Raw genomic sequence first — 21,384 nt, 5'->3', positions numbered from 1 at the left:
AAAATAACAGCTCCTTTTGCAGTATCTCCAAAGCTCATGGAATTGCTTGTTTTAAAATAAATTGAATGATACATACATACATACACAAACATGGATATAATGGGGAAATCTTTGTCCTCTGGTAATTACAATGAGTCTAATTTTGGGATCTGGTCAAAGAACTTGTCCTCACTGGCAAAATAACTTTTTCCGTTTAGATTATCAAATGCATATACGATAACATCAAGTTAAAAGGCAGCAATGACCACAAATTCATGGAAGTCTGACATGTTAGCCAGGCTTTTCCTTGGGCCAGACCTAGAGAGTTTGCCTTCCTTAAGTGGTTTCTTAACAGATTATATTTTTCCCTAAGGTCAAGTACTATTTTTCACAGTGGAGAAAAGTCTAGAGAGTGGAAGGGTGGGAGGCTGGCTGATGTGAGAGAGCAGGAATGGATCAACCATTGTCATTTAATTCAATGTGCATTTGCATGTGCCAGGTTTTCCCACACGAGGCATTTGTGTCCAGCGGCCAAGTACCCGGTGTGAGAGTTTGCAGTGTCACTTGACTCCCTGCCACCCACTTAAAAAGGCCCAGCTTTCTTCCAGTATTTTATTTTTAGCACTCAGATTGCTTTTTCCTTTCTGACACGTCATACATACATGCATACATACATATATATATATATATATATATATAAACTAGCATGTGAAACTAAAATGGTAATTCGTGTTTCGTTTTAGGCTGTTATTTTTATGCAAGGGTCTGAAAGCAAAGGGGACTCGCTTTCCCTTCTGCCAGTATAACCAGTTTTTGATAACCTGACAGCCCAGAAAGCACTGCTGATAGCGGTAACACGGTGTGGCCCGGACCTGGGTTTGGCTGGTGTAACCCCACCACCTATGGGACACGGCTCCTTGTGCCACGACACACGGACTTGGCGACAGCACACACACAGAGCACAAAAGCATTTATGGTCTGTGCCACGTAATCTACTCCTGGATTATTCTGCCTTTCTGCGAGGAGTCTGGCTCATGTGGGGAATTCTCTCCCGGCCTCCCCGCGCTCAGGCGACTGCAAACATCATGGCCGCTGTCACTCTGCTCCTGCCCCAGCGCCCCGGCAAGATGCCCTTACTAATCTGACAAGGAATAACCTCGGCCCGTCCGAGCCGCCACAGAAGTCCAAAGGGCCGCTCCCGCCCCGTCGCCCAGTGTCCCGTTATTGTTCCGCCATTTCCCATATTGCTCCGTCCCATCATTGCGTCCTCAACGCCGCCGCCACCTCGGCAGAGCCCGTGGGCGCGTAAGCCACGGGACCTATTCTTCAAACCCTCTGCGAAACCAGCGTAACGCTCCGGCCCGGCCTGCACGGTCCGCGTAAGAATTGTTAAGCCAAGCGCACCAGGCTCTTCCCGCCCTACGCCAGCCTGAGTTACGCACCTTGCGTACGCCTTGCGCTTACGTAACGTGCGCCTCAGCCCGGGTGTTCCCTGCCCTGCAGAAGGGGTTACGGAGCGCGCTCCTTGCGCAACTGACTTTGAGGAATAGCGTTACTCCTCCCCTCCGCCTTTCTCACGCGGGGCCCCGGCCCTAAGTAAAGAACGTTACGCACTTTCGTAGCCCGCCTGCTACTGCGCGGGGCGGTGTTTCGCCAAGCGCGCTTAGGGCGCTAAGCGTAGTTTGGTTCCGTGAATAGGCGTAGGTGTTTCGGAGGGCCGTAGTTTGCGCAGCGCCGGGCCCCCCGTAACGTAAGCGGAGCGGGCCGGGGCGACGGCGGCCATTTTGTGCCGGGAGCGCGGAGGAAGAAGACGCTGGTGTCTCCACACTACCCGGGCCCTGGAGCCGACCGAGAGCCCCGCCGTTCCGGCCGCTGACGCCCAGCGGGTCTCGGACCCACTGAGCACCTCTTCTCCTTTTGTGTCCCAGCAAAGAGGCGAGGTGGCGCAAAGCGAGGCCTCCGAGGCGCAGCCGCCCCTGGCTGGACCCTCTCCCCGTACCCCCAGTCCCTCGCCGTCCCCACGGCCGGCGTTCCGCTGCCTCTCACCCACCCCTCCGGGGGCGATGAGAGGCTTCGGGGACCGGGGCCGCGACCGAGACCGCGGCGGGTAAGGGCGGGGGGGATCGGGGGAGCGGTGGGGGAAACCGAATGCTTGCGTTGGGGGCGGCGGGGGAGGCCGCGGGGTTGTGGGTATGTGTTGGAGTGGCGGCATCGGGGGAGCCAAAATCCCGTTTGTGGAGATTTTGCCCCCCATAGATTCTCGTGTGGGGGCGGGGGTAGTTGGAGACTTACCGGTCCCAAAGGCGGGGTGGTGGGTTTTGAGAGTTTTGTGGTTTTTAATATATATTTTTTATTGTTATTATTTACTTAGGTTTTCTACCGTTCATGTGTAATTAATTCTCAGCCTTACTTGCAATTTTAAGGCCTTATCCACCCTGCCCCCTTAATTATTTTCTGCCAGTCCCCTTATTTACCCCGCGAGACCCGTGGCACCCTGTCCCCCGAAAGCCACGAAGGTCTTGGTGGTCCTGGCAGGGCTGGTTGTCCTTCTGTCTGCCCTTCTGGTTGTCATTGCTCCTTCTGGACTTACTGGGAAGATGGCATTGGGGGAAAGATCTGTCTCAGCTGCACTCCCAGGATTACCGTGATAGGAAATGGGCTTGGAAACGCTGCCGTGCGGGGGGTTTGGGCACTCCGGGGGGTGATCTCTGTGAACCATGGTGCTGGACGCTTGCCAAGCTTACATAGCGCTACAGAAATTGTTTGTGTGGTTCTGTGAAGGCCTAGTGCTTGATGCTCTTGAATCTTGTTTAAAGAAGGTTTAGCTTGCAAAAGGCTTTTGCAGGTTTGATTTGATGTGATTTTTTTTCTTTCGAGAATGACAGCAATAGATACAGTGGCGTTATACTACATAACTAGATTGAGTCTCGAGGTTTTTAAGGGTTGAAAGTAACAAGGCATTTGTGCTAGGCCTTTTTAAAGAGAAAGTTAGAACTAATTTCTGAGGGTGGCATTCTAAGATCATGATTAGTTCTCAAGGATTAACAAAAGACATATAATGTGGGTTCTGCTGTATGGTAAGCTAGATCTCAATTAAAAAGTGTTCTCTCCATTTTTTTTCCTTTTTTTTTCTCCCCCACTTCTTTTTCCTCTTGTTTTCCCTTGCCACTGGGAGATGAAAGAATATTTTGCTATACATTGCAATGCACTTTGACATTCAGTTTCTCATCTGTGGAGGGAGATAGTTGTATCATTGCTTTATCTTACACCCACATTTAACATTCTGAAATTAAAAGATACTTTCATTTTTTTTTTTTTTTCACAGAGAGGAGGGTTCTGGTGTTTTTCTGCTAAGAGATTTCCAGCTCAGTTTAACACAAGGACATTGGAGTAAGAGCTTTGGCGAGTCTGAGATAGATTAGACCACAGCTGGTTTTGAAGTTTAGTGAGTGAGTTTGAGTACACGGATTTATATACAGTTACTTAAAAGAACACTGGCCAAAGCATTGACACAACACTTGATGTGCCTTAAAATTAGTGTAATTTCATTTTTGGTAGAGTCTTTAATTATAGTGGATGCTTCTCTTTTAGGTAGGGGTTTTGCATGACTAAAAGAAGTACCTATATGCTTCTTTGTGAAGTTTGTGGACATTTGCATGTTTTTTTTTTTTTTTTCATATTATCCTGGAAGCTTTAATGCATTAGGATTCCATTTGTTATATACATCCTTTTAAGGTGTGAAAATACTTGTAACCACTTACAACTGTCTTACTTCATAAATAACTTGTATAAAATGTTGGGCCACCCAGTGTGCTGATCCAGCACCATTTGAATGTTTATCAACACTTCTTTTGTAGTCTAATCACATACAAAGTTTCTAATTCTCTTTTGTCAGGATTGAGCTCCGGGTGACTTCTTAGGATGGAAAATTGTTATGTTTTGCTCTGGAACGTATCAGATTTACTCAGTTCTGTCCCAGAAGTGATAGCACTGGTAATATTAGGGAAGAATGTTTTGAGCCAGCCTGAATTTACCTTTGAAACTAGAGCTGTTGGCAGACCATGGAAATACTAGATTTAAGTCAGTTTAATTGGAGTTGGAATCTCATTTTACTTGGAGTCAGAATGTGAAGTGTCAGTTACTGCCAGTTTAGCAAATAAACCTCCACAGAGGCAGCATTCAAGGGCTCCTGTAGGGCTCTTTCCTTTCAGGTCAGTATCCAGGCATATTGTGTGTAAGAGTGGAGAACTGAAACTCCTTGTTCTGCTGAACTTGGAGAACTTCTCTCCTATGTGCCTTCTGTGTAGAATATATAATTTTTTCCCTCTGGATAGCTGTGGAGGAGCAAGTATTCCTAGTATTCCCAGCTGTTGCAGTGTTCAGTCTTGCAAGCAGTCCTGTCATATGTTTCCTTTTCTAAGGGAGCTCATTGACCCTTTGAACCTCCGGTGGACTTGAGTGAGGTTATGGGTTTTGTAGGAACTGATTGGGTACTGAAATTGTTGATGTTTTGACCTCAGTTTGACATGATTGATAACAAAAAATCATCACTAAAGGTGAATGTCCCTGTAAATGAAAGTCTGTGCCTTCTTTTTTTCCTTTGTCCTGAAAGGAAACATAATACTTAAATTCATTTTTGAAGTTGTGTTTCACAGTCTTTTTCATGTGAAGAGAACTTGATGACTGTGCACACTGTCTGGGAGATCTGATAGACACACAGATGAGAAAATAAAAGATATTTATGGGAAAGAGAAGAAGCCTAATGCATAGTCGCAACACAGCAGACATTTTAAACTAATGTAGCAGATTTTAAGTTAAATTATATCTACCATACTTGATTTCAGTTCTTTTTCTTTGGTCTTTTAGTCACTAATTTATAGTTTCCGTTGGAAGTGATTTAAAGAGCAAATGTATTTAATGTTTGAGCAGGTAGTCTTGTACTTAAGATAATTCAGATTTTTATTTCAGCTCTTGTTTATTTTTGGTGACTCTTCCACCCGCTCTTTCATCCACAATTTGCTTGTGTAAGAGTGTTTCTTTGAGATTCTTGTTGCTTTCCATTTATTTCATTACCAGTTTTTTATTTGCTAGTGGATTACCTGGGTATGGTGCAGACACTTTGGTTTTGCTGTCTAAAAGTTGTTTGAAATGGGCATGTCTCATGAATTCATATTTTGCATAAAGCTGTACCTTTAGGACAAAAATGGGCTTGATAGCGTTTTGAAATGGTCTTTCTGCTGAGTTTGTACAACACTAATGAAAGTGCTGTAACTTTTTTTTTTAATGTGTTATTTTAAAATACAACCCATGATATTTACAGTAAATAATCATTTAATGCCGCTTGTTTTTAGTTACTCTCACAGCTACTGCCAGAAGCTCATGTTTTGGCTCTTGCATTAGCCAGTCATTGCAGTTAGTTCTTAACCTTCTGAAGTGCATATAATTAACTGGATAAAGAAAACTTAGAGAGAAAGAGCAAGAAATAACTTTTGAATTGTTCTGATAGAATTTTTTTTGTGAGCTTGAACTTTTTACTCTCTTCAGTCTTCATCACAGTGCATTTGAGAGATGATATATTTTTTCCCAGGTATATTTTTGTTTTGTTTTTTTTTTTCCTGTTAGGCTGCCTTTTAAAAACAAGGGTTTTTTTCAGTTTTGTTGATAACAGAATTACAGATGGACTTGCAGGCTTGGCTGGACTTGTTTACTTTCTGTTCTTCAGGCTGCTGTTTTTCATTTGAAGCATACTTCTTGATAAGAAGGGAGAGAAGAGGGCGAGATAGTGAAATAGCTGTTTAGGTAAAACTAACCTTGAGAGACAGAGAAGGAACTTACAAGGAGAGATTTTTCTCATCCCTTTTATGTAACTGTGTTGTACATGCACTATCAGTTTCAAGACAAATGCTATATGTGTACACTCAGCCATGTCCTAGAGACAGGAGCTTCAAAGGGGTGATTTAAAATAACATGGTTTTATGTTCAGAAACAACCCAAAGCAGGTTTATGTTATTTCAAGAAGTTTTATACCATCATAGTGGTTGGAGGGAGGTGACTTGCTAGAATGTTGTGCTCATATGTCAGCTTGGGGAAAACACAATAGAAAATGGTTAAGAAATGTCCAGAGTAGTTCTAGAATAGTTTTTAAGTAGTGGTAGTATTTTTTTAATTAACTAACATTCACATTCACAGGTTTGGAGCAAGTCGTGGAGGTCCTCTTCCTCCAAAGAAATTTGGTAATCCAGGGGAACGTTTACGTAAGAAAAAATGGGATTTAAGTGAACTGCCCAAGTTTGAGAAGAATTTTTATGTGGAACATCCGGAAGTGGCCAGGCTTACTCCAGTAAGTGCTGTGTTGTCTGCAACAGAAAATGTCACAAGTTGAAAAACTTGTCCTAGGAAGTCTGGGACAGCATGTAAAATAGAGCTGACTCTTCATTAAGCTTGTTTGGCGTGTGTACTCTGCTGAATACTGGTTCTAGTTGCATTTACTATTTAACATTAGCAAAGGATATGCTTCTAGCCTTGGTTGTTTTTATATGAGATACTGTAATTTGTAATGCATCTTCATAATGTTTGTCTGGTCCAGCAATTTGTCAGTGGAGATAAAACTTAGAGAGTAACAGTACTGGAGAAGCACTGGAAAAACCTAAGATAATGAACTAAAAGTGACAGAAATACATGAGAAAGGTTTTATATTTTGTCATAAGAGTAATTTGGGCTGAAAGAGGCCTTGGGGGACACCTCTAGTCCAATCCTCTGCTTAGAGCAGCACTAATGGTAGAAATAGAGCAGGTTGCTTAGTGCCTTGTCCTTTTTAGTTTGAATATCCCCAGAGATGAGGAGAATTTAAATCCTCTCTGGGTGGCTGTCTCAGGGCTTAATGTTTCTCATGGGATTTTGAAGATCTTTCCTATAGTGACCCAACAAGTAGTTGAAAGTAGCAGTTAAAGGTCACTGTTAGCCCAGTCTTTCCCGAGCTAAAGAAATCCAGTGCTCCTAGTATGTCTTCATATGGCCTGTACTGCAGCCTCCAGCTTTCCCCCATAATTGGTCATGCCCTGTTAAAACAATGTCCTTCTCACATAGGGGGTTCAAAACCAGTTGCTCTGTGTTTACTCTGTAGATACAGTAGTCTTCCTTTCCTACCAAACTTGAGTCTAGTCTTCTATTCTCTCTTGCAGTGTATTTTTAATAATTAGAAATTAAGATATTTTGTTCTTAACATGAGGCAACAAACAAAATGTCATTATCTGATCGCATAGACTTAGAAATCCTTATATGAAATGTGCTTATGGCATAAAGGAATTGAAGGGGGTATTGACTTCTTAAAGATACCACAACTTGAGCTACTGAACTGTGGTTTTCATGAGCTGCCATAGCTGCCTTTGGCTTAGCCAGCTAAAAGGATTTTCATGTTTTCCACAGAAGTAATTTTCTTTTTTTACCTTCTAATTCAAGCTCAGGGGATTCTCAGAAATACTGAATATATTGCTTTGGATGAAGTTTATATTTGGTATTGATATGTCTCTATTGATTTCTACTAAGTATTACAGTAAGGTCAGGAATTGTCCAAGCATGTTGAAAAAGGCAGTTGGACTTGCAAGATAACCTAGACAAAAATAAAACACTTTTTCTAATCCTGAAATTGTGCTTATGTGACTACACATTTCAGAAATATTGCAAGCAGTTCCTTAAAAAAATTGTGAGGTCCTAGGGTATCATTATGATGTTGTCAGAGCTTCTTCCATTCTCTGAAACAATTCCAAGCAACATTTGAGTTGCAAGTTATCCAGCGAGAACTCTGTATTTATCTACCTCTGGAATGTGTTAATTGAAGGAGGACTGCCCTGCATTCTGTTCATGGTATATTAGGACCTAGTTAGTTTATTTAATTCCTAGCATTGTCACAAAAAGCAAGTTTCCTATCCTCTGTTTCTAATCACTTTTCAAGCTGTTGGTCATTTCTGGCTTCTGGAAAAAGTCTTAATTCCTAAAAATATTCTGTTAACATACTTTTCATTTACAAGGGCTGGTTTTAAGAAGAGATTGACATTTGTCCTTCTAGGCTATATAGGGAGCTCATACCTCTGTGAAGTTCATACCTGAGAAGCTGTACAGTACCTCAGTCTTAAAATAAAGTCTTTAGGAAAGCAGTCTTTTCTAGATCTCTGTTTTAATTTAGATCTCTAACAAATCCAGAGGGGAGAAGAGAGTTAGTAGTTGGAAACAGGCACTTTAAATCCCGGTTGATGTTTGGCTTTTTTTCTTTCTTTCTGTCTTTCTTTCTACATAAATAGTATGAAGTCGAAGAATTGCGAAGGAAGAAGGAGATAACAATTCGGGGAATGGAGGGCTGCCCCAAGCCGGTGTTTGCCTTCCACCAGTGTAGCTTTCCACGTAAGTGTTCTTGCCATTCTTTAAGATTGTGAAGATTGCTCAGAATGGTTCTATTCTCTAAAAGGTTCTCTAAAGCCTCAGTTATCCTTTAAGAAATTTATTCTTTTCTTAAATTCTGAAGAGTATGTGATGGATGCCTTGATGGACCAGAACTTTACAGAACCCACTCCGATTCAGTGCCAAGGCTTTCCACTAGCCCTCAGCGGTCGTGACATGGTGGGCATAGCACAGACCGGCTCTGGGAAGACACTAGCAGTGCGTATTCTTTCCTTTTATTTCTTCAGCTAGCTTTCCTTGTCACCTGGCAGAAACTGCCTGTGGGTTAGTTTTTGGGCTTGTCAGTACTGCCAGTGGGATGATTACGTTTTTAAAGCTTCTTGTATTGCATCATGGGGGACAGTTAAGCTCAACTACAAGCCTGTTGTATTCACATGTGTGTATTTTGTTCATCTTCCTGTTTGGATGCTTAGTCAGTTCTCTTTGGTGTATGCTTATATTGTGGTTTAAAAACCAGGTTGTCTTTAGCACACTTGTTTTATAAACTGCATAGGTTAAAATAAAAAACGGTTGAATTTCAGCATAGACATTAATTTTAACTGCAGTGTTAAAAAGGCTTTTTATCCTTTATGAAAAACATTGGCTGAGGTAACGATTACTCAGTTCTGCTAACTTAGACTTAAAATTTAAGTAAGCCTTCGTGCTCATGCCAAAGTGGATGCAGTTGGTCAACAGCTCTGAAAATCTTCTGTTTTGCTGAATAAATGCAGGTATCTGGTTTTGCAGAATCACAATTTCTATATATGTCACAGAATACTGTTTTCTTCTGTTTTAGTACTTGTTGCCTGCAATTGTTCACATCAACCACCAGCCATATTTGGAGAGAGGGGATGGCCCAATTGTAAGTGCTTGTTGAGTCTCTTCCTTTTAATATGTACGGCATGACACTGTTAATGAGATAGTGCTTTATTTAATTGATGTATCAGAATAGTAATTTTTCCTATCCTATTTGTATCCGAATAGGAATTTTTACTACCACAATGTGAGCATCCCACTCAGTTGAAATTCTATGTGATTGCTAACATAGTATAACGATAGTTAAATGTATTAGCTAATAAAGAGCAGATGGTTCAACTTTGCTTATGGTTTTATGTTAGGGATATGTATGCAGCTTGACTCTTCCTGAATCATTTCCTTTTGCAGTGTCTGGTTCTGGCACCTACTAGAGAGTTGGCCCAGCAAGTGCAGCAGGTGGCTGATGATTATGGCAAATGTTCAAGACTGAAGAGTACCTGCATATATGGAGGAGCACCCAAAGGTCCCCAGATCAGAGATTTAGAAAGAGGTAATTTTAAAATGGGTGCTTGCAGTTTCTGGAGGAAGTAGTATTGTAAAGTCTCTGTAAAAATAAACTTCTTAAAACCTGTCTGGAAGGGGGTGAGAGTGAGCGAGTGTCTCATTTTCCAGTTGCAATGATAGTTCATGGTGTAGTTCACTTCTTTGCTGTATAGTGACTTGGATATTAGATTTTCTTTCTGTTTGTTCTTTGAACATTGCACTTGTGAAGATCATCAGGGTGATGAAATGGGAAAACTTCACAGAAAGAAAGAAAGACGGGTTATTTTAAGAAAATGCAATACCAGCATGTTTAAGGAAGGATTTTTCTTAAGGCAAATTTCAGGTTTTCTGCCTGTGTTCATTCAAATAATAAAACCTTGTTTCTGAATTGATGTAAACTTTTTCTGGATAGCAGGAGCAGTGTGTGGTTTTGCTTTGGGCACAGTTTTTTTTTGTGGTTTTTAGTTTTTTGTTCTTTTTTTAATTGTTCTTAAGCACTAAGCACTATGTACCCTGTAAACAACCACTGTAACGTGGTAGTTACAGTGATCTGTAATTTCAAATACAGGAATGTGCTGATGGCTTTCATCTTCACCAGACAGAAAATGTGATGGAATTACGTGAAAAGATGCAAGAATTATTATCAAGGCAGACGCACATACAGATCTATTTAAGAAATCGGAAAATTTAGGTTATCACTGCAGTTTGCAGGATCCTTACTGCAAACTTCAGCAGTGTGGTAAAGGCATGCATGGTAGAAGTCTGTGTGATATCTCTTTTCAAGAAAGCAAGTACTTTTCAATTCAAAACCAACATCTTCAGTGGAAGAGTCCAAGGTTTCATGAAGAGTCCTTGGGAGGATCAGCTTGCTGGGTTTTTGCACACCTTTCTGGAGTGCTGTAAAGTAGATTTTCTGCTTAAGAAGAAAATCTTTTTCATGCCTCTTCTTCCAGAAACTTAACCTTCTGTGGACATTTCAGTGACAGTAAAATACTCACCTGTAAAATTTGGGAATTTGGGACAGGTGGAAGCCAGATTTTAAGGAATGTGTAAATTGCCCAGGCTGGTGTTAGTTAGGAATATCTGAACTCTCTTCTTATCCCCACAAATGTTGATAGGATGGTTGTCTCCCACTGTTGGTGTATAATTGCTTAGTATTAAAACCCATGCTTTGGCTTTATATATTAAAAAAAAGTGAAAGTAATTTGACCTATATGGCAAGAGGAGCACTTCATGTTTGAAAATGACACCTCTCTAGACTGTAATTCTAGATGAAGGTGGTTCAGGCTTGAGTAGAAGCTTTCTTCATTCCTGATTTTTGGACAGCTCTTCACAGGTGTTCTTAGCAGTAACCTTTTCGTTTCTGTACTGCATTTATTATTCTAATGGCACTGTAACAGTAATTTCAGAATGGAAAAAATATTAAATGGAACTGGGGCTTCGACTGAAGTGACTCAGTCTTGGGTACGAATGAGGGTGGTGTTTTTTTTTTAAAACAATTTTGCTCTGGAAGGTGATTCATTCTGACTAAAAATACCAGTTGACATTCAAATGAAGAGCCTTACTCTTTTTCGTTATTCTTCTGAAGGTGTGGAGATCTGCATTGCTACACCAGGTCGCTTGATTGACTTCCTTGAGGCTGGAAAGACCAACCTTCGTCGCTGTACATACCTGGTGCTGGATGAAGCTGACAGAATGTTGGACATGGGATTTGAACCACAAATTCGTAAAATTGTTGACCAGATAAGGGTGCGTGATCCTTTTAGAACAGCCTCCTTGATTTTCCTATTTGAAATCTAGTACCGTAAACAAATCTGTTTTCCCTTTTCCTTAGCCTGACCGCCAGACTCTGATGTGGAGTGCCACCTGGCCGAAAGAAGTGCGCCAGCTTGCTGAGGACTTCCTGCAGGACTATGTTCAGATCAATGTGGGAAACCTGGAGTTAAGTGCCAACCACAATATCCTGCAGATAGTGGATGTTTGCATGGAAAGCGAGAAAGACCATAAGTAAGTTCCCACCATTTCACTTTCTTTGGTTGTACTTCAAAGTCTGCAATGCTTTGTAAGCCTACTAGGAATTCTAAATAGTGAATTTACTTGTACTACTATTTAACCTTTGAGTATTACAAAGTAAGTCAGTCCTGTAATTAGCTAATTTGTCATGTATATTTTGACCATACCTCTGTACAACCAGCAGAAATTCTGTGTGATACTGACTAATGTGTATGGATGTGTGCTGTGTATGTCCTCACTGTCCCTTGGGAGAGAGATCCTATATTCTGGTACATGTGGTTATACATACTGTCTCTCATGTCTGTTTTAGACTGATACAGCTGATGGAAGAAATCATGGCAGAGAAGGAAAATAAGACTATAATCTTTGTGGAGACAAAGAGGCGATGTGATGATCTCACTCGAAGGATGCGCAGAGATGGGTGATTAGCTTCTCCCTCCACTTTTTTTCTAGGGGGAAACAAAAATTGTAATCAATAGCAGTAAGGTTTAAATGTTCATGATGGTATTCTTGGGAACAACTTATCCATTATTTTCTTGGCTGAATTCAGTCATTGTTTCCCAGAAGATTCCACTCCATCAGAGCATTAGTTCAAGAAAGATTGTAAGTGGTGCAGCTTTTTTAGTCTGTCAGAGTCCTGATATGTTGATGGGGACTGCATCAATATAGCAAACGTGATTTGTCTTTAATGGTTGTTTATATAGGTAGCGGGTTTACAGTACATGTGCTGGGTAGCTGGAGGCCAGAGAACAAAATATTTCAAGCTTCCTATTTCCTTTAATGTATGTACTTTCTATCTATACTAATGTACATCTCTGTTTGGCAGTTGGCCAGCTATGTGTATCCATGGAGACAAGAGTCAGCCAGAAAGAGATTGGGTGCTTAATGGTGAGTCCGTCACTGACAGAAGAATAACTTGGGCTGTTGTACCTAATTTACCTAGACGTGTTTTTCTCTGGTCTGTTTGGTTCTGGTTTGTTGTTTCTTGTTTTTTTATCTCTGAACCAAATAGACACATGTAGAAGGACTTCTCTTGCCTTTGTACTCTTAATTTCAGTACTTGTGTCTTTTTTGATTTGTTTTGATGAAACAAAGTGGGAAAATTGCTTAATGCAGCTGGATTTTGAAAAATCGTTGAGGCATTATATCCTGACTTGGGGGTTTCTGGAATTGACCCACCTTATGTAGCTTCTGCAAAAGGAGCATTTAATGTAAATCAAATTCAGATAACTTTATCTTCTTGAAAAATCTTACTTCATAGCATGCTTTGTTTTACAGAGTTTCGTTCTGGAAAGGCTCCTATCCTCATTGCTACCGACGTTGCATCTCGTGGGCTAGGTTTGTACACATAGACCACTCTTGCCTACTGCTGCATATTTTTCTTCTTTGGACTGAAAAATGTTTCTTTAAAAAAAAATTCAAAGCGTGATTTTCCCCCACATGTGAAATACGTTTTTTAACATTAATCTTTTTTTTTTCTTTCATATTCAAAGTCTCTTCCTGCTCCTAATGAACAGGCTTTGGTCTGCAGCAAGGCCTAGGCATGACCAATCGATCGCCAAGAGGGAGAAGAGATGTCCAATTATGCAACCCAACCCTTCCACCTCACTCACTTCTTCCCCAAATCCAGCTTTTGTTGCTGGATGGTAGGGATGGATTGCTCTCAGTTCAGAGCGTGTCAGATAAAGTTCAAGTAGGAAGTTGTGGGAGAGCATTTCGACAGCAAATAGTGAATATTCTCCCCGTATGACACACCACAGATTTGAACATACCAACCCCAGTGTACATGCATGTTTACCCTGCAGATGTATTCACATCTGAGAAAGCACTGCTCCAGATCTTTGCTCTTGACATGTAACCTTCCCTCCTCCTCTGTGTTCCTTCTAGGCAGGACCACTGAGATGATATATGGCCTTTAACATCTTGTTACCCAGATACGTAATTGAATCAAAATCACACAGCTCTGTTCTGGTGGTATGAAAATGATCTGTCTGGATGCATCAGTTGTGCCCCCTTCTATAATAAGCATATTTTTGTTGTGAAACACTGTGTGCTGAGCACAGTCCTTATGCATCTGCCCACCCTAGAAGAGGAGGATGGCTGCTGAAGTGCTCTGAGTTTAATAACAGACATTGAATACTCAGCCCACCCGGAATTTAGTAGACGGTAAACTACTTGGGAGTCAATGTCTCATTGTAGTAAGTTCTAGACAAAATTTCTGCAAATCAGTGGAGATTTAACTCAGAGAATCTAGTTTGTTAAAAGGCTCAGTTACCTGAGCGCTCCTTGTATCCTGAAAGGGTGGCTGTGCTGTGCATCATATGGTCACTTTAATACAGGCAGACCATTGACAGACTTTGCAGCCTTTGTTCACACAACCTGCACCCCTCCTTCCCCTCCCCACTCAAAAAATGTCCAGCACTTCCTCAGGAAGTGATTATATGGACTTCAGTCTCTGCCCTCTAGGGTCATGTCTGGACCTGTGCAGTTAGAACTTGGGCCTGTTGGGAGAAGGGACTGAGGCCTGAAACCAGTTTGTATGAAAGAGAGCTGCTTTCTCTAGCAGCATTTTTTAAACAGGCTTGCTATGTGCTGGTAGCTTCTTTGTGCATCTTGCCTAGACATTTAAAACAGCCTCAACCCCCTCAAAAAAAAAACCAAACAAAAAACCAACCAACAAAAACCAACACTCTCCCCCAAAACGACTCAATTGGATAACACTTCAGAAAACAGTCTCCCCAGTTCCCATCGTCCACTTCGCCCAAGCTAAGGGGGAAAGGTATCAGAGTCTGTTTCTTGTTACTGAACAACATCTCTGCTTGTTTTGGGGCCCTGAGTTTGCTGCTTAAAATAAGTCACTTAACTGGCAAACTTCTGGACGACTTCCTCCAAGATCCTGGAAAGTGAAGGCTTCTACCTAAATAACATAAAACAGGGGCGCGCGCCTTTTGGCTGAGTCACCAGGGCTTTCCCTCTTCCTAATGGAACATTGGTTTCAAAAAAGCTTCTTTCAGGTAAGTTCTGAGTCCCGTAATGACTTCTTTGTGATAATTCCCTGGAGTAAGGTCCTCTCTCTGCACTGATACTTTTTTTTTTTTTCTTTTTTTTTTTTTTTCCTTTTTTTTTTATTTAGTCTGTTGAACTAAAAACATTGAATTTGTTTTGTTTTGTTTAACAGAAGCTTTGTTATCAGCTGCAGATAATTCTCAGTGCAGGGGTGGGGGTACACCTACAACAATGGTCTGAACAGCTCTCTAGACTAGCATGTTTGCTAGTTTATATCTGTCCCATTTAATAATTGGAGACTGTGCCGTAGAGTGTTCTGATGGTCTGACAAAGGGAATGTTTCCCAGGTAGCTGTCAAAAACGATTTACAGTCTCAATTCTTGATCCTGCTACATTATCTTCTAAAAGTGCAGGAGGATTGCGAGCGTGCACAAACACTTGGGAGCACGCTAGACTGGAGAAGCTGAGTCTTGTACACGCTCTGGTCTTCAGTGTGCTGCGTGCTCTAACAGGACCACTTTCTAGTCTGGAAAACACCCTTGCATCTTCCTATTCCTGCCTTCCCATTCTTTCTGCTCCTCCCCAGTCAAGTCAGTTCTGTCTGCATTGGTAGCCACAATTCCTTGTGCTTTCTGACGGGAAAGCACATTCTTGTATCCTCTGGTAATTCAAGTCACTTGCTACTGGATGTGTAAAACGGGACTGGCTGAGGACCATGTAGCCTGGAGCTTGTCAGTCTAGCTACACCCCGGCTATGAAGATGCAATCTGTCACACGTACTCCTCTCTATACTTCACTTCCCCTTTTTAAAAAAACTGTTGCATCAAGGACCCTAGCTGGAGACTCGCGCAGCCCCCTGTGAAACCTGCCTTCTCACTCCCTTTTTTTGGTGTGATTCAGGACTTTGGAGTCAGCAAAGACTGAGGAGCCCCCCCTTTGCTGTAATAAGAAACAGACATAGTGTCCCCCTCTTGTCACAACAACCCTCAATGTTTTTATTTTTCCTACAACCCCTTTGAAATTGATGCAGTCTGGGCAATAGATGCAGTCTGACCCTTTGGATGTAATTTTTGTATCTTCATTTTTTTTGACAATTGCCCCTAAGAGCCCCAAATAGGGGACAAAAAGTGTTGGAGGACCTGAAACTTTTACCTGAGCCCAGGTTCTCCGGCGCTTCACAACCAAATGGGGCTACAGAGAAGCATCTAAGCCAGTTCACAGAGCGAGCGTGTGTGGGGACTTCTCGCTGCCACGGACCCTTGATGCATGCTCCCCGCGCTCCAGTGGTCCCGTGTCAGAGGGCGGAGTTTTCGAAAGGAGGCCGCCAAAAATAAAAGGCAAAGAGACGGGATCGGCTGCAGCGGTTTCCCACAGGAGGAGGGAGTGTGCATCGGTCTGGTAACAAACAGAGAATGTTTTTCTCTTTAAAACAAAAACAAAAAAAAAAAAAGGAAAGGAAATCACAAAAAATCTGTGTTTTATCTTGGATATTTTCAGAATATTCTTGTTAAAATGCAGATTTAAAATATTTTTTTTTATGAGCTGTTACTGTTAGGGTACTTACTGTATAATGGTGCATTTGGAAATGCTGTATAATATAGCAAGTAGGTGCTTTTGGTACTTAAGGTGCTTTCACTGAAGCGTTGCACTAACATTTACTTAGTTTCTGTCCCGTAAGTTTACAAAGTCTTGTCTTGTCTCAGAAAACACAATGCCTATCCCTTAAATTTTAAAACTGTTTTTGCCTACAAAGCCATTTTGGTAATTTTATTTCCTGCTTCCATCTGACACTGGAAGTAGGGAATTGCTTATGGAATTCAGGATTGTCTAAATTACGCAGGTTTGCCAGAACTGGACAGAGCAACACAGAAATGTTAGTGCAATGCATTCTAGTGATATCTACAAAGCTGAGTTAAGATACTTTTAGGTCTGAATAATTTTTAATGAGTTGGCTGAATAAAACTAATGTAATTTGAATGCCTAAAGCTTTAGGCTAGGGGAATTAGTTCATTATATTTTATTAGTACTGTAAAAATAAATATTTTTAAGATTGCCTTTTATTTCATGTTACCGAGTGGAAGGTAAGTGATTTCATTACTGTTATTTTTTGTTAGACTTCTCCCAACAGAGTAAAAGCTTTACCATGGCAGTTCTGCCCTTCCTCCACCCCAGTTTGCTCTGTCTGATGGTGACATTTTCACTTTACAGATTGTGTTAAAAAAGTATGAAATTCAATTAACTTATTCACAAATATCTGTGTCTTTGACACAGGAAGACAGAGAAATGCATTCCGGGGAGGATGACTTTGAGTGCAGGGCAAAGCTGCTTAAAATTGCCATTCTTTTTCAGGACACTGACCTTTGTTCCTAATGATCTTGAATTTCAGTCTTCTACTCTTTTGGGATGAGTCTGTCTTGTATTTATTCTGTGCAATTACTAACTTTGTATTTTTTTTTCTTATTACTGTCACCTGCATTCGTGCTCCCCACCTTTCGTTGGCACGTCTTCTCTTCTCCCCTTTCCTCAACCCCACCCTTTCACTGTGCTTCGCTCCTGGGCACTTGACAAGACGTGGAAGATGTTAAATTTGTGATAAACTACGACTATCCGAACAGCTCCGAAGATTACGTGCACCGTATTGGCCGTACCGCACGTAGTACCAACAAAGGTACTGCCTACACCTTCTTCACACCAGGAAACCTGAAACAAGCCAGGGAGCTTATCAAAGTCTTGGAAGAAGCCAATCAAGCCATCAATCCAAAGCTGATGCAGCTTGTGGACCACAGAGGAGGAGGAGGTGGTGGTGGAGGTAAAGGCACAAGGGAGAAGGGTTGCACAGAGGATGCATTCCCCATTTTGAGGGAGGGAATGTTAAAGAGAGGGTAGGGAAGTTGCAAGTACAGATCTAAGATAACACATTAGTCATAAAGCTGTTCTATACTTGAGGTCCCAACACTTAATGTAGACGTAGTACTTCTGTCCCAAGAGAGAAGCAGTCCCCTATTTTACCTTAGCTGTAGAATATTTTTTTTCCTCAAGGTCCTCAGGGAGCTGATTTTGCTTGCAGTAATTACTTCGTCACAGCTCCTCCTAAGGACCGGCAACAAGGTGTATGTGCAAAATTGAAATCAGTGAAGGGATACACTGAATTTGGAGAGCTGACACACTTTTTCTTCCCATTCCCTGAAGGAATAAGAAGTTTCCTTCCGAATTAGTCCTGAATTTCTTCCATTTCTTTGTCTCCAAGCACATACATAAAGAACCCGTGTTTGAACTTCACATTTACACTTTAAACAAAATGAAGAGGCATATGCACAGCTGTGCAGAGAAGTTACAGTCAGAAGAAAGTGCTCCTTGGGAGCAAAATTGTGGCTGTAGAAGGGGGAGAAAGGGTGGCATAAGTGTACCAGATCATTGTTTAAGACTTGTTCATGGTTCTAAATCTTAATGTATCCATCGCCAGGAGGTCGTTCTCGTTACCGAACGAGCAGTTCAGTAAACAACCCTAACCTGATGTACCAGGAAGAGTGTGACAGGAGGCTCCGGGGAGTGAAAGAGGGCCGGAGAGACTCAGGTGGCTTCAGAGACCGTGAGCGTGGTGAAAGTTATGCCAACGGAGCCAACAAGACCTATGGCAGTGCCTACGGGAGCCCAAATTCTGCTTTTGGGGCAGCACAGAGCCAGTATGGTTACACTCAAGGGAGCTATGGAGCAGCTGCCTATGGCACGAGTGGCTATGGCACTGCAGAGTACAGTGCTAGTGGCTATGGTGCCAGCACTACAGCTGCCACAGCTGGGAGAACCTCACAGAGCACTACCCAACAGCAGTATGCAGGGATGGTGGGGCGCTCGGGCCAGCAGCCACAGCCGCTCATGTCACAACAGTTTCCACAGCCCCCTGCCACTAACGTGATGGGCTATATGGGACAGACTGCCACCTACCAATACCCACCCCCTCCCCCACCCCCGCCCCCCTCCCGCAAATGAGCCCACTTGCTGGTGACCAGTGTAGACCTTGCATTTAAAGGAACCTTTTCTTTCTCTTCTTTCCCATTGTGATGTCTCTCATGCAGGTTAGACTTAGAGTTCACTATCCAAATCCCTTGAGCCCATCAAAAATGGCTCCCAGTCCACATTAATGACCCTATCCTCCTTTTTTTCTTTTTTCTTTTTTTTTTAAAGCTATATGTATAGTTGACTGGAAAATTTATTATTTTTGTCTTGCATGTTGAGGAATTTGGAAATATTATTTTTTCTAAAAGAAAAGGGTATAAGGCAGATAGGTCCCAGCTGGATCATCTTGGTGTCTAAGGTTTGTGTGAAAATTTGCTTTTGAGGGAAAGAAGTTTCTATTCTGTAACACGTTAACTTAATTTCAGGAAGTATAAAGAGAGATGGGAAACTCTCCGAGAGCCAAAAAGCACTTCACTTAAAATATAAATGCAAGGGAGCAATTCTCACTTCTCCTAATCTTAATTTTTTTTTTTGATAGCTCACTATTACTGCTCGTAATCTTACTGTAGGTGATTTTCCGTAGGAAAACCCTGTTCATTTGTCTGAGCTGGGTGGTGTTCAGAGCAAAGCCTTGGATATATTGTTGGTGATTTCTGAAGTTGTGTAAGCCCCATTTTCTGTTACCTACAACAGCCTGCAGTAGGGAGTTTGGATTTAAAAACCTCGTGTTAGAGACCAAACCTCTCTTGCATTCACTACCTGAAATCCAGATAGTTTCTGTGGGTACCACTGCTGAAATATTCAGCTAAGTAAGTTCTTTCCCTATGATTGTTAAATTGCAGCATCGCAAATGCGTGGAGCCTGATTATCATTAAATTGGTTACTGCTCTCAAATTTGTTTGGTTTATTGAAAGAAGTCTTCCTTGACAGCCCAGAAATTACGTAGAACTGAAATGATGAACAGTGTTACCTTGTTTGTCTGTCCTTCACAAACAAACCCCCTTTTGCCTTGGGGAATGTTCTGAATGCCGCTTAGCTCGATAAAATGTGACAGAGTTTTCCACACTTAAATTTAAAGGTTTGAATAGGGTGGGCTGGGGGGAGGGCAGGGGGGAGGAAGGCAGGAGGAGATTGCCTATGGGTCTCCTTTTCATGAGGTAAGCGGTGAGCTGGTTAGTGTATCTTGATTCTGAAGCTTTGTTTCTTCTGTACCTTGCACTGACTATTGCTTTCTCTGGCTTTTGAGTGCATTTCCCTGCTCCATTGGTCCCTTTGAGCTGAGCTCTTGCAGGTAGGTAGTATTTTAGAAAACGTTAGAGAAGAGTGAAATTTTAGTACATACGTAAATAAAACTTGTTTATTTTACAGGCTAAGGTGGGTGTGAGGGGGGGTTTCCCCCTTTAGTAAAGCATGTTGTTGACTTGTTATTTCTAATACCAGACGGTTCAGAGACAGTAGATGATAACAGGAGTTGGCTGCTCTTGGTCTGATAAGATGACAAAAGGATGGATTCATCTCCTGGTTTGAGGCACACTCTTTGCATTAGGAGAGTGCAGGGGGGTTGGTGGTTTTTTCTGTTGGCGTTCTTGCATATGGATGAACAAGGCAGCCCACTCCTTCTGTAGCAGAGTGGAACTTCTTATAGCCCTGGAAAAGAGCTTGCTTTTACAGAAATGATTTCTTTTAAAATTTAATTTCTTCCCAGAGTAAAATTTTGGGGGATGGATGCGCTTTTTTCTTTCTTTCTTTCTTTTTTTTTTTTTTTTTTTTTCTTGTGCAGTTCACAGGTAGGTTGCTGACAGGAAGAAGGGAGATTCCTTCCAGAACCTCAGTTCCCTGGTTCCATTTTATATTTCCAGTGCATGGGCAGGAAGTTCCTTTGCTTGTGTTAAGAGAAAGCCAGAAGCATTTTCTTTATCCAGGCACTGACTGATAGGTCTTTGGCCTCCCTCGCAAGCAAATGTAGAGCTTTTTTTTTTTTTGTTTTAAATTTGAGAGTAGAATGCAGAAATGCTTTTGAGGGGTGTAGGAGTAGGACATCTTACTGACTGTCTTTAAAAAGGGTCTCTGGACTGCCAAAGCTGCCTTACAGTCTGTTACAGCTTTCACTTTTGAAGATGACTTGGGTATGTTTAAACATCAGTACCAAGTCCTGCAGTGCTTTATTGTCATTGAGATCAGCTGAAGTCCAGGGTCTCAGTTCAGTTCAGAGCGTCAACCAGACCACTGAATGCACCGTGGCATGTGCTGCCCCTGTCCCACCTGGTGCTCTCTGCTCTGCTCCATGTACCAGCTGGAGGGCCCTTGTTGATAAAGCATTAGCCTCTAGTGTTGTTTGCGTTGTTTTCAGTCTGTAAAAAGTTTGTGGGAGTGTCAGATATCTGAGTTGGGTGTCTCCTCCCCTCCCGCTTCCTGAAGCAATTTACTGTTTGGATTTCTCTGAACAATTGAAGGGTTACTAGCTTTGTGTGGGATCAGCATCTTGTTTCACACACCTGCTGGTCTCTGAACACATTCCTGTTGTATTAACGAAGACTTGAATTGAGAGATTCATAGATCTGTGGTGTTCAGGCACAGGATACTAAGAGCTATGTTACTATTCTTAGTTTGTAAATTGTCCTTTTGATACCATCTTGTTTTCTTTTGTAGGTATAAAATAAAAACACTGTTGTCAATAAATTGTGGACTTCGTCTTTATTT

At 41.8% G+C, this 21,384-nt stretch overlaps 1 protein-coding gene across 1 annotated transcript; it reads left to right on the top strand.

Moving 5' to 3' along the window:
- The first annotated feature begins 1,629 nt into the window (after positions 1-1,629).
- On the top strand, positions 1,630-21,363 carry DDX17 (DEAD-box helicase 17). The gene is made up of 13 exons (XM_014256554.2): positions 1,630-2,086; positions 6,169-6,319; positions 8,277-8,376; positions 8,498-8,631; positions 9,209-9,274; positions 9,577-9,718; positions 11,300-11,460; positions 11,546-11,718; positions 12,035-12,145; positions 12,551-12,612; positions 13,003-13,062; positions 17,300-17,539; positions 18,194-21,363. Exons 1-13 carry the CDS (start codon positions 2,043-2,045, stop codon positions 18,715-18,717), a joined length of 1,968 nt encoding a protein of 655 aa, XP_014112029.2. The 5' UTR covers positions 1,630-2,042; the 3' UTR covers positions 18,718-21,363.
- The last annotated feature ends 21 nt before the right edge of the window (positions 21,364-21,384 follow it).

Source organism: Pseudopodoces humilis, chromosome 5 (genome assembly GCF_049639895.1).
Source record: "Pseudopodoces humilis isolate 2021_Gansu_Grassland_sample_001 chromosome 5, ASM4963989v1, whole genome shotgun sequence".
In the NCBI taxonomy this organism is placed as follows: Eukaryota; Metazoa; Chordata; class Aves; order Passeriformes; family Paridae; genus Pseudopodoces; species Pseudopodoces humilis.
The sequence above is the reverse complement of the archived record's forward strand: the minus strand, read 5'-3'. Positions and strand labels throughout refer to the sequence as shown.